We start from the raw sequence: 20,752 nt of genomic DNA, 5'->3' as shown, positions 1-20,752 counted from the left end.
TGCCACTTTTTCACTCTCTCCCCTTCTAGCTTGATTTGTATTTTGATAGGGAGAAAAAATCCTTTCATTGCTTTGCAGAATTTGCAAAAATAAGCATTAACCTACCAAAGACCATGTAAATTCATGGATTTAGTGTATTAGATTTTTGCCATTTAAAAGGGGAATGCTTCTCCAAGTCTGTGGTGGCTTCTGAAACTTTTCTGAAAAAATGTCCATATTTTGAGAATGGACAGAACAGCTAACCTGGGATTAATATACGTTTACTTAGAACAGTATTTTTGCATCTTCAAAAGAGGATGCCTTGTTAGAGCTGTTATGGGGTCTTTAAGAAGACTCTGATCAGTTACCTCCACATCTTAATGCCACTGCATGCTAAATTCTATAATTAATGCAAATGTGAATGCACATTTGAAAAAATATTGTGTTATCTTGCAAGAACAGCATTTCTTTGAGAGCTGTTGTCACTTTGGTTTCTGTGACTCCCTCTCTGTTCTTGCATCCTGTACTTTGGAGCTTGTGCTAAGAAAGAAACTTGGGGGTGGGTGGTCTCCATGATTTACGCACCAGTTACAAAGGTGCTGTGTGGGTCTAGAGAGTAGGCACAAGGTCCCAAGACAGACAAAACACTTTCCTCTTGTATGTATGGAATGTGCACTAGGCATTTGATTAGTTGGCAATATGGCTGGAAGGGCGGTGAGGAAGCTGTGTAGCTTTCAGTTATTCTTCTGTTCTCTGGCAAAGTCAAATCAGGGTGTTTTTAAAAGCTGTAGTAATAACTCTGCAGCAATCACAGTCCTGTTTCATTATGACTTATCCTTCTCACCAACTTTTTCTTAATAACTAACGTACTTTCCCATGCTCCATTGTGGTGGTTTTTTATATTCTCCATGTCTATGGGAAAAAAATGATTTCCTCTTCCTTGTATTAGCCTTTTATATGCTCAAAAGTCATTATCTTATCCTCTCTTGAGCATCTTTTTTCTGGATTAAATACCTCAATTCTTTTACTGTTTCCTAACGAGCTTGTTTTCAAGGCACCCATTCTTTTTTGTTGTTGTTGTTCTTCTCTGTTCTTCTTGCCTATGTGTTTCTTGAAATGCATTGCCTGTCAGCAGGGAACTGCCGAGGCTGAAAGAGAATCTATCAGTTCAACCTTTTTTAAAAAAATAAAAATACTTACTGTATGATAAGTAACCATGTTGTCTGATGCCAGCACTTTATTTAAAAGCTAGAGCCTAATGCATTTGCTGTTGCTCCTATGGTAAGTCTGAAACTTATTAAAATAAGCCACTTTTATAAGCTCAGCAGAGCATTCTCGTCACATCTGTAGGCTCCCATAAAGGCATCTTATTCACCACTGCTTGCTACATTTCTTTCTTTTCTCTGCGTCTCTTCTTGTTGTTTTGCTCTGATAAAAACCTATGCAGCTGTCTCTCAGTTCTCACTCCAGTCTGCGTACATAAGCACGGTACCAAGCACTAGGTGTTTGGGGTTTTTTTTGTCCAGAAGCAGTGGCAAAATGGGGCTGAGATGGCAGTAACAGAAAGTAAAGGCATGTCTTTGGCTGATTTTTTTAAGTGTTTCTTTCGATTCAGTGTTGGATGAGAGAGAGAGAGAGGTGGAGTGTTACCTTCTGATGCTAGATTAGCAGCACACAGTCCTCATCCCAGCTGAGGTGACAGGAGGGCAGCTTTAACCACAGCAAGTTCTTGCAGGTACTGCTGGCCTGGTTGTCCAAACTTGCAGCTACTGCTGCTGCCCCGATACTCTGGGTTGTTCATGTGCTAAAGTGGCCAACACAGTGATTGCCTTAACTGTCCTGATTTAAATTCATGCACGTTTAGATAAGCTTTATACACCTTTGCTTTATACATTCTTACTAAAAACTGCATCTGCTCCTATAGTTCATCCCCCAGATCATTGTAGTACATTTCAAATTGATTAAAAGATGGATAGAGGTACATAGTTAACCATTAAGAATATTCTTCTAGTGAGGAGGTTTCTAGACATGTTCTCGCATTGAATATTCTTACCCTAATGTTTCAATGTGTTTTATTAATGAATTAGACAATAACACAACACTTTCAGAGGGTCCGGGATCCAAAAGCTGAAGCTAAACAAATTTATGCCACAAATGTCTTTCCCAACTGTGTACTATTTAACCGGAAGTCACCGTTCTGTTCTGGATTAGGTATTGAAGCTTGTTTGTGCTGCTGAGGAACACCCTTTTGATGACTCCCTGTAGATAGTTTTGTCTGGTCTTGATCCATCTACTACTCAAAAATCAGCGTGAATTTTTGACACATTTATATATTCAAATTGGGTAGTTTATATGTAACTGGGCGAAGACAGAGCTTTTAGTTCTCTTCAGAGGGTTGGTTTTTTTTTTCCCTATTTACCATGGATTCCACCTGTATTATACCTTACTTACACTATGCCTTCCTATTTTGACTTGATCCTTTATTCAAGGTCAGAGTATTATCTGAACTTTACTGCTAAATTTCTGCATATTTTCTCAAAGACTGTCTCTTGTCAGCATCTGTGGTAAAAAAAACATTCAAGCTGTGTTGCCTCTGTTACTTCATAATACTGTCAAATCATATTCTGAGGTATCTTTCAGTTTAGGTTTATCCCATCTTACAATTCATTTAGAGAACCTCTGTGAAAGTTTTTATTCCTGGCTTATTTCTTTCAGATCCACCTCCATCTCTCCATACTCCACTGCATCAAATACAATTAGATGTTATCTTTAATATTATTTTCTAGTTTATTTCATGTCTCACTAGTCATCTCAAATATTAAGGTATTGATCTTTTCCCATCTTCATGTGAAAAATGAGGATGCTCTTGATTGCTTACTTTTCAGAATTGGTTCTCTCTCCAGTGAGCATCTCTTCTGTTTTCCTTCTATAGACTTTACAAAAGGGAGAAATCCTTTTCAAAATCCAGCAGAGCTGCCTTGTGGTCTTTATTAAAGCTCTTGTTCTGAAACTTATTCTTCTTGATTAGAGAATATTGGTCAGGTAGTTGATAATGTTTCTACAGCACGTCTGTGTTGTGTAAGTTATTTTGGGGCACGGTAGCTCTTTTTGTTAAACGTTTGTGCAGTGCTTCAAACTGATGAATAATCTTATCTCCAAATTAAGCAGGTACTTTTGCAGAAATGTAGTGAATGAGTTGCTTAAAGTGTATTCTAGCAACTAACTGGTTAAAACAGTTTTATGTTGTGGGGATCTACTAAATATGCCCTCTTGGAAAAGATGCTTCTGATAGGATTAAAAGGAACTTTCTCCCAGTTGCTTCATTAATTAATAAACACTAGGCTCTGAATAAAGCTATTACAGATTTATGTTCCAGAAGTAAGTAGAACACTAGAAATGAAAGAGATTTGTTCTGTCAGTAATTTCTATGAGTAATCAGACTTGAGAGGAAGATTAAGCCTATAATTATTTTTTTCATGCATTATCAATGAAGGAAAAGCTACAGGAAACTGCATCTATATGGTTTTGAATAGACAATGTTCATAAAATAGGAACTCGGTCTGCTCTCTCTGTATGTATCTTGTTAAAGGGAGATTGGAAGTTTGTAAAAGTTAAAATAATTGTATGGGGGCTGGGGGAATTGTCTTTTTTTTAGCTACAAAATATAAAGTATGATTTAAAGACTGCTTTAGGAAGCAGTTGAAATACCTAATGCTGGTGGAGGGAGGTAGGAGGAGAATTGATATTCTTCTTTAATAGGAACCTGAGCACTATTGCTGGAGAGCATGGAAGGAAAGAAATGAAAATGACAAGTTTTCTTTTCATGTTCAAATCTTAATGGAATTATAAAGGGAACAAATAAAAAATAAATGATAAGTTAATATGATTTTTACAATGTAAAGATTTTCTAATACAAAGAGGTGGGTGTGGCAAGGAAATTTCAGTCTTTATAGTTCTTGGAGATAAACCAGACTTTGTAACTATTTGCAATTGATCCTACTATCTTAGGTTTTCAAGATCAAAGCCGTGCAACTGGCAGGAAAACTTCTTCCAGCCTTCAACACACCTACGGGTATACCATGGGCAATGGTGAATCTGAAAAGGTAATGAATTTTCTTTTGTTGGAAGTGTGTTCTTCCCCCTCCCTCCAACTTAAAATTAGTAATGGCATATGTCAGTTTTTCTTAGTAGTGGAACTGTAGAAGGTGCAGACAAATTGGCATTCCTGGCACTTCAGAATAATTTTAATAGAGTTCAGAGCATTCTGCCTCATTAACTGCAATAAATTGTGACTGTGATTTATTTTTTCTTTCATGATTTTGCAATAGGAATTCAGCATGCCATTGAAACATACCCAGTGTATTATGCCATGTTTTATCCTAGAGCTTAATCATTGGTTCTGTAGTTGTTAAAGAACCAATTAAAAAGCAAAATTGTTTACAGGCCATGGTTGAACTTACTGGGTATTGTCTACTGTTTTGAGCTGTATGTTACCTTTAGAAGACTCATGATGTTTGAGAAGATGATGGGACTCTGAAGATATTAATTCATTTTCCAGTTCAGCTTAGTTATAAAGGCTAGCGTGCTGAAATCCACTATGGTTTATGGAGATGGAGAGGCTTCTTTAGATGGCTGTTCAGATACTGAGCTTAAATAGTCTGCAATGCCTTGTGGAAGAGAATTGCCTTGTCTAATTTATCTTGTGTTGCTTCTTCAATGCTGGGTTTTCCCTCAGATTTCAATAAAGTGTTTTTGATGCAGGGCATTTTAAAAAAAAATATTATGTTCTTAAACAGGAGCTGAATTAGAAAGCATGTCTAGATTGTGTGTACACTTAAGTGATGCAGGACAGTAAATAGCAGAGAGTTTTTAATTTTTTTTTCCTTTTAGAAGAGATATTTGTTGTGCTTTGTTAGACTGTGAAGAGGTTTAGGGCTGCTTTGAGAGCATTACCCTTACTTGCCTTTTTGTGATCAGGAAATGATCCTCACTTTGCTGTCATTCCTTGGGTGATGACCGTGGAGCTGTGGTTTGCCCTTCTTTTGGCACGGGACCTCACCACCATTGCCTGGTTTTCTCTGCTTTGCGTGTGCTGCACTTTCCCCATTTTTTGGACGTCTGTAGAATTAATATTGTTGGGTTAAATTTCCCTGTGCACTTTCTGCAGGGCATTATGGTTTACTCAGTCTTCCATTCTTCCTGCAGTTTCATACAGCTTGAAATTCCTTTGCGCGTAAGTTTGTTGTTGTTGTTGTTTTTGCTTTGTTCAGCCCAGACCTGTCCCATGATTGCAGTATGTTTGAATGGCCCAGGTGGCCATACTCCTCAGGCAGCACAGGCACCTGGTTCACTGGCTCAGGCAACACAGATGGTGAGGTTTAAAAAGCTGGAAGCAGTAGCTGCATGGATAGGTATCAGTAAAACACACAGGTCAGGCGTCAGAGCACAGTCAGGAAAGCAGGACCAGGGAGGAGGAGGATTTGCAGTAGGCGGAGGTGAAAGGATTGGTGCACCAGAAGTTTCCTGCATGTTGGTGTTGTTTATGTGTTTACTGACAGGTCAGTCTCTTGGTCATGCACAGAACCAGGCAGCCTCACAGCAGAAAATAGTTTCCAGGGGCAGTGACAGTAGCAGGTGTGAGTCTCCTACTCTGGAGACATTCATAACCCGCCTGGACACATTCCTGTGTAGCCTCATGTAGGTGTTCCTGCTCCGGCGGGGGGATTGGACTGGATGATCTTTCGAGGTCCCTTCCAATCATAGCATTCTATGATTCTATGGTATGAGAACACTTATCACAAGACTGACATGCAATAAGAGACAAGACCTGAAAGAAATAAATGGAAAATGATTGACTTTGTTAGCTTTTGTATTCTTAATGAAGCACTTAATTTTCTCTTTTTATGAGAGCTGTACCAAAAAAGCCCTGAGACAAGCTATGATTTTGTCTCTCTATGCTCTATAAACAGTGGTTACTGTATTTTAAAAGGTCTCGTTCTCTCTCAGGTCGGTGCTACAAATAACGCACCATTACCAACATTCTTCCTTTACACCTCCTCTTTATAATTTAAAAAATAAGTAAGAAGACATTCCTAATTGATTGTAGTTTTAATCATAACTGAGGTCTTTTATGACAGGAAGTAGAAGTAATCTCCAGGAAAATGCAGTTAACTTCAGAAATTAAAAGACCCAATCTTGAAAGGTGAAAACTTCCAAATTAGATTAAAACAGAAGTAGTTAAGGAGTTATAAATTAGCAAGATGGTGTCTCTTAGAGTGAAAAAGATACAAGACACATGATACTTTGTGTTGATTCTTTATGTGAGCATGAGGAACTCGTAATGTTCTGCTTACAGTGAAAATACTGTTTTCCTGTGTAGATACAGGTAGGTCCCAGTCCCATCCTGCTGGAGTATCTAACACTGACTTGAAGCGCATCCCGCACAAATAAAGGGAGCACAGCAGATGTTTGGCAGAACAGGGAAGTGAATGTTGCCACCTTTGGAAGTCTGCTGATCGCATCTGATAATTGCTTTTGATTTGCGATCTTAGGAACATACAATGAATAAAGAGCAATCAAGATTGGGCCCAGTGTTAAGTCACTGTATTTTTGTGACATCAAGATGTTTTATCTTTTGATCACAGGAATTTTTGTTGATGAGGTTATGGTATCTTTTTTTCCAAAAAGACCCACCAATGAACCAACTGAACAATGAAACCACAATGCCTGTAATCTTAAGTATGGGTTAATATTTTGCCATTACTTGTTTAATTTGCTGTAGTTGTTGTTACTAGTGCTCTGCATAGTAATGCTGAATTTTTTGTTGTTTTGTCACTTTTTTTATGCATATTTGTTGGAATTCAGCGGTGTGGGTCGAAACTGGGGCTGGGCTTCTGCTGGCAGCAGCATCCTTGCTGAGTTTGGTACTCTACACATGGAATTTGTCCACCTCAGCTATTTGACAGGGGACCCTGTATACTACAACAAGGTGGGTCTCAAATTCAGTTTTCTTGTCGTACAAGTGTCTTCTATACTTTTTCATCATAAATTGCATTAGGGGGGGAGTACTTCCTATATTGAATTCTATTTGTATTCCTGGTAGCAGGTAAATTTTTTCATACTTGTATTTCTGTTACCAAATAGGCGACTTTTTCAAGTGGAAATTTATGACAACACAAGTTTTCTTATTTTTTTCAGCGTACATTTGAAAATCATAATTTTTAAACATGCTTAGATGAGCAGTCCTTTAAAACCAAAACTGTGCTCGTCTGCAGGAAGCCCTCAAGAAAGCTTCTGGGTTCAGTTTAAGAAAAGTTACAACTGGGAAAAAAAAAAAAAAAAACACACAACAAGAAAAATATTGGATTTAATTACATGCAGCGAGCAGATCGATGTTGTTAATGGTGATCCTGATTCTTGATTTAATTTAGGTCATGCACATTCGGAAGTTACTTCAAAAAATGGATCGTCCTAATGGACTTTATCCAAATTATTTGAATCCAAGAACAGGCCGGTGGGGGCAGCGTAAGTATTTTTTTTAAATTCTACTTCCTACTTTGTTGTTGAATTGGAGATCAGAAAAAATATTCTGTAAGTTATGACCAGCATTGCTTGAAAACATGCAGTGGAAAAGGATTACTTTTGAGATCTCCTGAAACCAATTTTTGCCTGTCACTCTCTCTGAAGTCACACAGCTCAGTTTTTATAGTATTTTCTGAAAGCAGCTTCCTACCAAACCTGATGCCTATCCTTTTATCAGTTAATAAAATTTTCAGTAATAAAGAATGAGGCTGAAAATAGTTTCCTCATTTTTATTTTGTTCCTAGTTTCGTTCTGTAAACCATCTGGTACAGGGATTACTATAAGGTAACAGAAGTAATTCATGTTTGTGGTGGTTAAATTTGGGCTCCTTCACTTGATGTTAGGAACTGATATATATAGACATCATTCTTCTGCTTAAAGGCATGTGTAATGTCATGATGAACCGTCCCTATAGATCCAGCTGGTATCAATGTATCTCATTAAAAAAAAAAAAAAAAGGCTTTGGAATGAAAAGAAAAATCAGATTTTGTTGCTGACAGTATAAGTGAAGAGGTGAAACATGAAGACAGAGACACAAACATGATTCCTTTTCTTGAAGTGGCTCTTCCGAGAAAGGTTGAGTGGATTTGTGCTTTCGTAGTGGGTGTGATAAAAGAGGACCTTTTTCTTCAAGGTTTCTGTTCCTGTTTCTTTTATGAATGCAAGTTTATTAAGGAAAAAACAAGCAAGATTATCTATTTCTGTCCTATTTGCCATCACTGACGGGTTTTGGGGATTTCAGTGGTTGGCTGTAAATATCCAGGAGAAGACATTCTGACTTGCAAACTGAGAATTTGGTTCTGACTTTGAGTCTGATATATGAGAGAAATGAAAGCTACTGTCATTGCAGTGACTGTGAAAAGAGTTGTCTAATAGCATCATTAAGGCCAAAATTCTCTCCAATGCGTCAGTATCTTTGAGTGAACAGTGATTCCCTCTCAGATGGAAACATGGATTGATATGATAAATCTTCAGACAAATTTAGGTTTAACAATGCATTCAGAAAAAAGAAAGTGAACAAATAAAAATATTCACCTATTACTTATTCAAAATACAATTTTACATTGTTCTGAAATGTTTTTTTTTCTATTGTTTCTTTCTATTCCAAACCAATTGTCCTGCTACTTTTATCAAAAGTAATCTGATGTGGCACATCACTGGGATTCTTCAGGGGCTTTTTGTCAGTTGTATTAATGATGCTCAGAATTAGTAGCTCCTAGAAGAAAATAGTCCTGGTTACTGAGAATAAACATACAGTGAAAATTTTAACTTTACAGAAGTTTGATGGAGCTCAAACATACTATCTAAATTTTGAAAGATAATATATTTGGGGCTAAAGTTTAGGTTTACAGGCTGAGACTTAAGTTCCTATGATAAAAAGAAATAAAACTTTATAGAGGGGTGTTGAGCAAATAAGCTTCCAAATGCAGATACAGATGTTCTGGTAGTGTTTCTAAGATTTCCCCAGTGCAACAAGAACTTGAAAACTAATTTTGAAAAGTTTTGTGGGGAAGAGATAGCAAGAAATCATAATTCTGTTTTTCCTTCCACAGACCAGGATGGAACAATAGAACCTGACTTTGTTGATAGATCACTCTTCAGTGAATCTATTTGCAGAAATGTAAGAAGTTACAGTAACTGTACACATGCACTGAAATACTGGACATATGAGCTGGAACAGCTGAGGCTTAGACAGGAATTCTTTTTCTCGTTCTCCTGCACAGACTGAATCTTGCCTCACAGAAGTTGTTTGACTGAGGGTGATGCCTTCATGCGCTACATCTCAGTTCACTAGGGGACTCTTGTCAGAGTCCACGATGCTGTTACTGACTTGAGTCACATTGTTGGTATTGAGGGCAGGCAAGGCTTTTATGTCGGCCTCAGAAGGTAATTTCAAAGAGTGTTGTGTTTGGCTTGTTATGTACTTTAGTACTGGAAAGACTGAGACGATGGAAAGAACACCAAAGCATAACTTCTTTCAGCTTCTCGGAAAGCTGCCCTTTCCATCTTTGCTGTGACCTTTAGATTGATGTATCTTATCTTATACAAAGCGCTTTCTCCAGATGGTTTCTAAGAATTATTTCAGAACTCTTTTATTTACCTAGATACATGTAACTCAACTCTGACCTTTCTGGGTTTGGGGTTTTTTTTTTCCTTCCCGTTAACTTTTTTTTTCTTCTCCCTCCTCAGATTTTTTGGTTCAATTCTAGTTAGGTTCTCTGTTGAAAGAATATGGGATTTAGCTGCAATATAGCATCATTCTAGTGGTGACTTTATTTTCTGTTTCTATACCCGTAATTCTAGCTGTGTGCATATTTTAGTGATGAGTAACCTTATTCAAAGTAATAAAAATATCAGTGGTGTGCACGTAAGTCAGGCTAGTTAATGTTATTACTGCCAGTTGATTATCCAGAGAGTATTAAACAAAATCTATAATAGAAGAATTCATCTAGGTCGAGTTTTCTTGGTCTTTATGTTTTGTCTTTACCCTTTCATTTATTTTTTAATAGAAAAAAAAATTATTATTTGAATGGAAGCAAAAAGAAATACATCTATGGTGTTTTTCTGTTTAATTATGTTCTAGCAGGCTGATAGGTAAACTTGAATAATTACAGACAATTCTTATTGCAAGACAGATTTGTGAAAGAAAAAGAGAAGCCTCAAGCATTTTCTGTGGCTTTAGTGTGACTCCATAGGGGTGTAAGCTGGATGTATCTCTACTTGCAACAAGAATTTTGTGGAAAATTCTTTGTACCTTCTACCTCGTTACAGTATATTGATACCTTCTCAGAGGTATTTGCACAAGGAGCCTAGGCCAATCCTCATTTTGTTTATTGACCAGAAAACCCACAAGGATTGCATCTGCTTTATTTGGCTTGGAATACCAAGTATTAAATGTTAGTGTGAGCAACTAATGTGCCTTTGAAATACCCCATTTAGAAATATTTTCTTCCTTTTTCCTCTTTGCTCCAGAGATGTGTGCAGGGACACATGCTGCCATTTAAGTAACTTCTTAGTGCAATGTCAGGCCTCACAACATGAGAGCCTTTCTTTTTTCGAATCTCAGATTTTGCAGAATCTAAATGTTGTGTTGTCAGTCAGAACTTTATATGAACTGGATATAAATCACAAATATGAAGATGTTATCTCAGCTGCTAGTGTTAGGAAATTAGAGTAATAAAATTCAGTGACAGCTCTTATGGGAAGGGAAGGTGATATTTATCTGTTTACAGAGTCATTAAGCCAGCTGATTTTTAGCTACTCTTATTTTCTCATAATTCACTCATACTCACAGGTAGCAAGACATGTCTAAGTTGTCTGGACTTAAGAAAAAGGGGACACTGCTATCTAGTCCTCTTCACATATCTAAGGTTCTTGAATGATGATTATGAGCTAGTTTTTGAGCAGATCTTCCAAGCCTTTTTAGGGATGAGCAATTGTTTGGGGTTTCTCTGTGCCTCAGAATATTTCTGTCTTTAGCCTCCATAGATCTTAGGCTGTGCTGTTGTGTTTTGTCTGCTTCTCCTCATTTAAATATATGCTTAAATATATGTATGTGGTCTGTTATCTTCTTGGGCCAGGGGAAGGGCAAACCTTACCACCATCCTTCTGATGTTAGGGTGCGGGTCTGATGAGTCACTTCTGCTGTGGTTTGATTTATCAGAGTGCAGGCCTTTTGATCTCTGTATAAACAGCATGTTCTGCAGTTTCACTGCTTGGGGAATGATGTTCTGGGGACAGTGCCCTGTGATGTGCAGACCATCCTTTTTACTCATTGTTCAGCTGCTTCTGCTGGTGCTTACAGAGACATATGTTTTCATTCAAACCAGTGAATATTCCTGTTACAAATACCTAAAAAGGTATAATCAGTGAAGTAACTTACCAGTTCATTAATAATCATGGTTTCATCAAGAAGGATGTGACTATGACTTCCAGGTTCTTAACAAGTTGGATGATGAGTGGAGTCATATAGTGTGACATAAATCTAATCTACAACTATGTCTTTGTAATGTTTGCATTTTTATGAATGTAAATTTCCATGTGCATTTAATACATTCTACATAGCCCTTGAAGAAGGGTTCTGGTGACAGATTACCTTCTTTCTCTTTGTGCCTGCCTTGTGAAGCAGCAGCAGGCAGGGTCAGGACCTGCAGCAGGCAGGGCTGCACAGGGACTGCCCTTCCATCTCATCATTACTTTTCATTTGAATACTGTAAAACCCAGTCCTAAAAACAGCCAGGTGAATGGCTTACTGCTAAATCTCCATGCTTTCTAGTGGAAATGCTTTGTAATACAGCTGTACATGACTGGACCCTTACCGCTGTGTAGTGGGAAGGGAGTTCATTATACCCAGGAGGAGGAAAATGATGTAATGGTTAGGCTAAATATTTGTGTTTAAGCTTGTAATGTGCAGGTATTATTACAGCATGAGTGGCATGACAGACAGCTTTTTAATGGGTTCAGCGCAGGATTTACCAGTTCACTGGAGCTTTTGCTAGAAGGCAGAGCTGTAGTGCCCACAGGATTGTTGACAGACTCAGTTTTTGTTTAGGGACTAAAGTGATGGTCCAGTAAGAACAAGAGATTTACAGTACTTCTGCCTGGGGCTATCAGTTTCTGTAAGACTGAAAGGACAACAGCTGGCAAGAAGCATAATCTAACCCCTTACATTAACCTGTAGTTAACTTTGTTAGCTTTTCTTTTCACTTGGCAAGTGGTTGGTTTGATGTAGCCATCAGAACTTTGAATTTAGATTATTTTAAAACCCAGTACTTTCTAGAGAATCCTGCTAAGCAGATACAAGGTCTAGAATTTTGATTGAGAGATATCAGAATTATGGAAATTAATTTGTACTGAAGATAAATTATTTTTTTTTAAAATGAAAATATTTTGAGAAAATTTAATTCAAATTTGCATTTGCAAAAAGGTTAAGTGAGAATACCAACTAGAACAGCAATAATGAAATGCCAATCTGCATGTTATTGCCAAGTTAGGACATGCTGCTTGTGTTTGCACATTTCTGTAAATTATACATTCTTCCTTTCTGTTTTTCAATACTGAGAACAAATTACTGCATTTAATCTGGTTCCAACATCTCTTGCCAGTAGTAATCTTACTGAAGGGAAACTCAAATCGCTCTGGCTTCACATCTCACTTCCTACAATTGGGCTACCTATGGAGTTACCTATGTTGGTTATGAAAGTTGTGTCAATTTAACTAAAATTGGGTTTTAGACTCTGTGTAGCTTCCATATGCAAGAGAATAAGCAGAGATATCTATTTGTGTTGGCCTTCTGTATTTATTACACCTTAGTGATATGTGAGCACATTAACAAGTTACTTTACAGTAAGTTACTATGTGGATTTATGGTGCATGAGCTGAGCATTGTTATTAGGGCTGTAATAGCAGATACTGAAATTACCGTAGCTGAATGCTGATGTGATGAACATTCAAGCTGCAGTCTGTTCTATAGTGCTTTGTTCATGTCTCCTTTAGTCAGATTTGCAAGTGGACTAAGTTAAAAGCCCAATGAGAGGTACTCTGTCAGCACATTTACAAGGATCTCCAGCAATGTGACATTGATCCATGTATGTGTATTTAATGCACTAAATTAAAATCCTGTCTTTCATGCACAAAGTAATGACTGACTATCCTCTAAAGACACCTAAGAGAATTCATGTTGCTATTTAGCTGGCTTTGTTACACCCCCTGCCTTAGCACCTGTTGGTCATGTTCTCACTTTCTTGCAGTTCCCTGCATCTGTTACTACAGAATAATTAGAGTCACAACCAAGGTGGCTCAATGGGAGAAGATGTATAACCTCTTTCTCCTTGTTGCTTTTGCTGGAGACTAGCCTTTATATAAACCAAAGCAAATGCCTTTGTGGATGTGCATATTTCAGGTTCTTCAGCTGGTCTTCCATTTGCAACAATAAATGCATACATTAAACCTAATTTTTTTTATACCTGCCTGTACAGCTGGTTTTAGTCTAATGCTCTTGGGCTGAGCTAGGTAATTAACTGAGCAGCTTCATTTAAACTCTTGCAGGTAATACACAAACCATGAGTAATAACGTGCTATCTATTTTCATTTGTGATAGGAGATTGTGTCAAATACACAGCACCTGCTGTCTATATTTATTTGTCAGTATCTAAAGGAAAATTGACAATAAATTTAATGGAAGTGTTTGTAATGGACTTTGCTGAAGATGTTAAGAAATCCACTGCATCCAGCAGACTCCAAGACATGAGAATTCCTCCTTCCCAGCTACTGAAGCCTAGCGTGGTACATTTTGAAACCCAGGAGGCTCCTCCATCTCAGTCTGATGGATCTGGGTGCTGCTGTTCCCACTTGTAGGCTTTGTCAGTGGCAAGGCTGAGAATGTACCTTAGTGGGGTGTACACAATACACCAAGAGGCCATTAATGTGCCTGCACACACAGACTGGCACCTACAGCACTGCCTTTGTAGCACCCACACATAGCGCTGCCACAACTCATGTAAAACCTACATACAGGTAGGTCTTGCTCTCCCTCCCAGTGTTCACTGCCAAATAGGTGCATGCACTTGCACACTCTTCACAAGCACCCTCACACTCACGGATCCTTCAAATACTAGCAAAGGCTCTCAGTCTAATACCCGTGCTTGAACCTGGACCTTTATTCCGCCATCAGCTCAGAGCTTGGGTCATCTCAGATGCAGGTCTCTTCCTCCTCACCAGCCCATCCAGTTGGAAGATGCTAATGAATTCCACATACTCGCATGCACTCAGGATTAAATTCACTGGGAAAAACAAACACATGAGAGTTTCTACTTGCTGGCACATAAACCTAGGGCCCTGTGACCCTCTGCCTTTCTCCAGCTGCTGGCACCCTGACCTACTGGCCCCTATGACCTGCAGCCCCACTCTCTATGTGCTGGCACTTTGACCTTGCAACACACACCCCAGTCCCTCCAGTTACTGGCACCCAGACCTCTCTTGCATGCCAGTCATTCCAGATGCTGGCACCTAGACCTGCAGGCTGTCACCTATGGCCTCTTCTCCAGCTGCTGGTGTTTAGGCCTTGCAGCACTCACACATGGGATAGTGAGTGGAATTACATGCAAAAAAAAAATAAAAACAAGAGTTTAATAAGAAGATAGGACAGACTGTGCTGATAGAGTGCAGCGCTCAAACAAGTGTGGTGATCAGCAGCCTATGTACCTGCTACCAGGCTCTTTTAACCACCTTGTCTCCATTTTTCCCTTGCTTATTCTTCCCCAATCTACCTTTATCCTTCCCTTTCCCTCCTTTTGGCCCCTCCCTTAAATAGCCCATTGTAATTTCTACACACTCCTGCAAGTCTCCTCAAATATCTCATAATGCTCATGACAACCATGTTTCCCCCTTCTTCTCAGTAACAAAGTTCAGGTTGGCTCTCTGAGGCTGTGGCTGAGTAGTTCCTTTAGTGGCCAATCAGTCAGTAGCTGAAGAGTTCTGGTCTTATCGTCTGTTGCCACTTGCTTGTTAATATCTTTGTGTTTAATTTACAAATTTCCTTGTCCTTTGTTATTTCTTCCGTACTGAATAGTCCTTCCATCAGCATTGTCAGCTGAAGGATACTGTCCTGTCAGTGTGAGCTCTATCTGATATATAGGAGGAGTGGCTTTCCTGAATGCAAACTTGTAAAAGCGCTGTGAAGATTGATAAATAAATCACTATTTGGATTTCTATTATTGGGACTTTCATTGTTTAAAATTAAGCAAGAAACTCAGTCTTTACATCTGCCTCTGGGAGACTAAAACCCTTGAAAACTGCAGGTTGAAGTCAATAATACTGAAGAATGAAGTAGTCTTTCAAAAGATTAAAGTATTGCAGGTAAATATTTCATATAAAAATATAATTGCAGCATAAATTAATAGGTTGGTAGTCTAGGTATGGGTAGTGAGAAAGATGCTAGTGTTGGAAAATTCCTATCTTTGCCAGCTGAAGTTTCTGGTGTTCTTCTTTACCTGTGAAGGTACTTTGCATTTTCTTGCCCCCACCATTGTTTGTTTACTTACTGGATGCCATGCTTAGCATAAGTAGTCTCTTTAGATTATATCTGCTAATACGCCCACATGCTATAGATGAAGCTAAGAAACCACTGATGTCAAGAGTTGTGAAAAATCCAATTGTGAAATATAATGTCAAGTTCTGGCAAAACATCCGTAACCTAGAAGAAACTGAATGGAATTGTGTCAAGTAGGCTTTTTCTCCCCCTTTGGCATAAGGAAAAGATTTTCTTAAATAGAAATGGTGTAGGATTAAAATAATTATTTTTAAGTATTGTAGAAGTAGTACCCAACCAGACTTCATCTTTGCGTGCTTATTTGACTTGGCAAATAGATCTCTTTTTTTGATTTGTGGTTGGAACACCAGTTATAGAACTGGAGACTTGTGATGTATGTAGTGATTGATTTGAGGATTGATTAATGCATTTATTGTGGTGGTATTTTTTATTCCAAGTCTGCTTTCAGTTGAGTACGTTGTGATTTCTAGACTTCCAGAAGTTACAGATGAGGAGGTGGGGGTGGTTCTCTGCTGTTTAATTTTCTTTGCTATCATGGCAGATGTCCTTAATTTTTCTCTCCAAAATATTCTGACTTGTCCTGTATTTAGGAACATGCATGTGTTTTGATTATAAAATAATCTATGTAATCTCTACTGGGGAATTTCACTTTTGCTTTACAACCATGTACAGATTAATTAACTGTGTTCCAGGAAAAGGGTGCATTCAAATTTGATTATTCATTAGAAGCCAAGAACTAAGTTGGTCTCTTAAAACTTTGTGTTAATAAAATACAGCAGAGCTATGTGTTACAGATCATATGTTTTTATAAGTCTATAAGGTTAAGACGTTTTGCTGGTTTGTTGAGCAAGATGCTGAAAAAGCTAAACAAATAAAAGCTTTGTTTAGTGTGTTAAAGATTCTACTGTTATTGGAAGGTTTAATATGTATATGAATCATGCATTTGAAAGGGAGTGTCTATAAATGGTCCTCAGTGTTCAGATATGGTGTAACTGGGTTTTGAAAGTGCTTGCATACATTCCTGTGGAAAGAGAGAAATATTTTATTTTGCCATACTGCCAAACTGTCCTTTTAGACCATGATCTTGGTGGAGAGAACGTCAATATCTAGAATTTGAAATCTGTCCTACAAGGTCTTTGACATTTATTTTCCTCACTGTTAATTCAGTAAATTTATCTGTATTAACAGAGTCTGATATGTCTTAGGGTACCATCTGATAGTCTTGAGAGTTTATATTGTTTGCTTTGAGGACAGCTAAATTGAAATGACTTGGGACTAAAAAGGTATACTTTGACACACATTCTATGAGTTTTTAAAGTTTGAGCTTCTGTGGAGTCTCATTATTTCTTTAATTGATTTTGTACTAGGGTCTTTATCTACCTAAACTATATTTTTAAACCATTCTTGATTTATTCATTTCCTGTCAAAGTCCAATTACAAACTTGTTACAGCTTTATTACAGTTACTTGTTTTTATTTTAGTTCTTCTGTATCACTTGTTGGAGGCTGTGTACCGACGTGTTTATGTTGATGTTGTTCTGTAGAACAGCAATAGGTTTCAGATTACATGTAATTTCATTCTGTCTTCAGTAAGTGAGACTTCTTCATGTTCTGATTTACATGTGGAGATGTGCCTTCTGGTAGTCATGTGAGAAACACTTCCAGTTTGGTGACACTGAGGGGAGAGGGTCTACAGTTTTGTTCAAGGAATGTTAAATGTATATTTTCCTGATGGGTTCTCTCAATTGTGAAGTTCCACTGGGAGACAGATGGTTGTGTAACAGCATGGTAAAATACTACCTCATCTTGGAGATCTGTGTGAAGACATAGCTGATCTTTGATTGCAGATCACACTGTGACACTTTCTGGCTTATATGGTCAAAAATAAGAGAGTGATGGTGTTGAATAATGTACAAATGTAGGGTGTGGTAGTTCAGTTTTATAGAGCATGGACCAAGTCTTATAGTCAGCACCTGCAGAGTGACCAGAACTCGAGCTGGCTGTGTGTGCAATTTCAGGCATCTGTCACAAGAAGAAAATCAAGAGTTAGATGGACACAAGTCTAGGAGAAAGAAACATGCAGAGTAGCCTGGATTTATTATAGCATGTGGTATAATCCATAAATACATCAAAAGGAGGGAGTGTTTTTCGTTGCTTATTTAAATCTCTTTTGACTGTTGACATGTCTTGTATGTATATATATGTATATAAGCTGCTATGGTCTTGATACAACTTGAAAAGAGAGGATGAAGTTGTTGACAGTGGTTTTTCCAGCCAATTTTGCATAGATGGATGTTGGGCTAGATTTAATCTAATGAAGGTTTTCTCTCCCCCATTTCTTGTTTTTAATCTGTAAGGGTAGAGTCGAGATCTTACAGGAAGACTAAGGTAAATAAAGGTTGCAATGACATCAAGAGCTTGTTAATCTCCCTGTGTAGAAACTTTTATTCAAAAGGAACTCTTCAGGTTTTGGGCACTTACCTGCAGCAGTGTTGGTTGTAGCAGAAAGTGTTCCCACCCCTTAGCTGTTTTTTCACATCCACTATGTGAGGTTTAAAAAGTCACCAGCGGTAAACATGTACCTGACCCATCAACGCATTGCAAATTCCAGCAGCTTAGTTAAAGCTGCCACTGCAGGGCGAATTTATACTGACTCCAAACTTGGCAGAGAGAGGAGTGTGTTTCATTCAGCTGACTCTGATGAGTGTAATAGTCTGGAAAATACAACTTCCGGTGATAAAAGGCCACTTTCAGTAAAAGCACCAACATAAAGGTCTAATGTGTGCTTAATTTTTGCACATGGACTTGATGTTTTTAGTTGATTGATCATTCATTTGTGAGCATCTTCTAAGAGGTGACCTAAATCTTTCCAGAAATAAATAATAGCTGGGGTGTTTTGAAGTTTTAGGGAAGTTTGAATACACAAAGGAAAATATTTGTTCCAGCTGTGAATTCCCGAGTATGAAGAGAGAGCCTGTTGCAAGATACCAAATTAAGATACTTCTTTGACATTATAGAATCATGAACTATATTCAAATTGAAGATGTGTTTTGGTTCTAACAACATGAGTTACCTTAACAGATGTATTCTTTGGGCTAGTTTTACTTGTTTGTCTTTTTCAAATTATTTCTGTCCTTGCACACACTGGAATTATGCAAACTTGAGACCTGTAACATTTAGTTTGATAATCACTGCAGTTCTAAGACGTCATTTTGCTTAATTATATGAGAAAATGGTAGAACATACAGTTAAGACTGCTCCATGCTTTCCATTAAGTCATTTTGTTTTCAGTTTCTTGTAGCTGGCAAACTTCAGCTCTTCCAACCGGAATTTTCTGTCTGCCTCAAGCTGTTTTGTTGGGATTTTTTTTAAACAGCTTTGACAAAAAATGCTTCAGCCGTTTCTAGATGAAGCTTGAGGTGGAATGTGATTCTACCCAGGTTAAAGTTTGACTTTTTTTTAAGCGTACAGTTAAGAAACTCAAGAGCCGTCATGTTTCGGTTATGAAATACTGTGGGAATTGTTTGTTTCAGGACTGCTCGAGGAAGAAACCATCCATATTTTTTCAAGCCTTTGAAAAATATTCACTTCTACTTTCTCCATATAAAGTATTTAGCTGCTACGTTCTCTGGAGTTGCGTGTGCTGAGTAGGCATGATCACGCATCCCCAGGTTGGGAGGAACTGAGCTGGTTTTTCCCTTGTTGCTTGAATCTGTTTTGGCACCAGGCAGTAAAACGGGAAGTGATGTCTGTTCAGCTGTCTCCTAACTTATAAATGCTTGGCTTTGCGATCTTAACTATTCTTTGAATGTAGTTCTCTTATGCGACAACCTGCATGTTTCCAGAAAAATTCTCAAGCTGGTAACGCATTCCTTAGTGATAAATGATTCATAGCTGACTAAAAATTGCACCTCCACCTCCTTTTACCAGGGCTGCTTCTGCTGCAGTTAATTTACAAGTGTTTGCACTTTTAAGCCATCCAGTATGGCTTATGGCTTGCTTAGGTTGAATTTCCACTGTGAATTGCAGCAGCTGCAATTTTCAGGGCCTCAGCTGTCTGGATTAAAGGATTAGAAAGGGAGCTTGCACCTATTTAGAACAGCTGAGGGGCACTAAGCCCAACTACATGAAGTAGAGATTGAACTGAAATTTAATCAGAGCCACTCTGAAGACAAACAGGAAAGTAATTCTTTAAAAGTTTCCTACACAGAGAAAGTGGGCTCCTGCAATGTAAAGCAAGTTGGTACCTGGAACAACTAATGGTGTTGGGGTGTTCAGATTTTGTAATGAAAGTTAAAATTAATCACTGCACTACGCCCTCCTAGTCACTTATCTTTTCCACTCTTGAACTCCTTTCCTGACATATTACAATAGCACTTTGTCAAAGGTAGTGTTAGTGATCCTTAAGGAAAATCCACCTCCCTTTTGACTGTTTGCAAATTAGTTCCATGCTACTCTTATTTTGGTTGAAATGAATCAGTAGTTTGTTCATCTTGGTGTTTCCAGTCTATTTGGTATAGCACTGCAGGCAGGTTTAAGTTAGTTCTACTTTAGAGTCATAACTAACAATTCCAGTTCCAAGGCTGAGTTTCCTTTGCGTATTGCCAAATGTCTAAGTCTTGGCTATTCTCGAGCTGTCCGTACTTAACAACACTAAATCAGTATTATAGTTGCAAATTTGTGAATTAAAAATACTGTTGGCGTAGGTGATCCTCATCTCCTGCTCGTGCTTATGTACTGCTATAGAATGCTATCTCACTGCACAGGTCTTCAGCACAGCAGCTTGTGTGTGCTGAACACACTTCTGCTCAGCATTTTATTTCGTTGTTTTTTATTCGATGTGCAGTAAATGATGCATAAGCTTTATGAATGCAAAGAGGGACAGGTGGACATGCCCTGGGGTCAGGAAGGGGCAGCAGCTCACTGCCCATCTGCTCATGGGGAACACCAAGGCTCACCTTGAGGTGTTGTGACTGCAGCATCAGTTCTGGTGTGATGTGCTGCTTTTAAAACAATATCTGGCTTCTTTCTGTATTCCTGCTCATTGCCAAGAAATGACAATTGAACAATTAAGGCACAAAGCAGAGAGGAGAGGGTTTAGCAAAACATGAACTGTTTTTAATTTGCCTCATTAAGCTGCTTA

At 38.2% G+C, this 20,752-nt stretch overlaps 1 protein-coding gene across 1 annotated transcript in view; it reads left to right on the top strand.

The window, feature by feature from the left end:
- MAN1A2 (mannosidase alpha class 1A member 2) overlaps window positions 1–20,752 on the top strand; it is a 151,005-nt gene that overhangs the window by 91,195 nt on the left and 39,058 nt on the right. The window contains exons 6-8 of the mRNA XM_005506260.3: window positions 3,988–4,082; window positions 6,844–6,967; window positions 7,410–7,503. Coding sequence (XP_005506317.1) covers window positions 3,988–4,082; window positions 6,844–6,967; window positions 7,410–7,503 — 313 coding nt within the window. The remainder of the gene's footprint in view (window positions 1–3,987; window positions 4,083–6,843; window positions 6,968–7,409; window positions 7,504–20,752) is intronic.

This window comes from Columba livia, chromosome 1, assembly GCF_036013475.1.
Source record: "Columba livia isolate bColLiv1 breed racing homer chromosome 1, bColLiv1.pat.W.v2, whole genome shotgun sequence".
Taxonomy (NCBI): domain Eukaryota; kingdom Metazoa; phylum Chordata; class Aves; order Columbiformes; family Columbidae; genus Columba; species Columba livia.
This window is presented reverse-complemented; position numbering and strand designations above follow the sequence as displayed.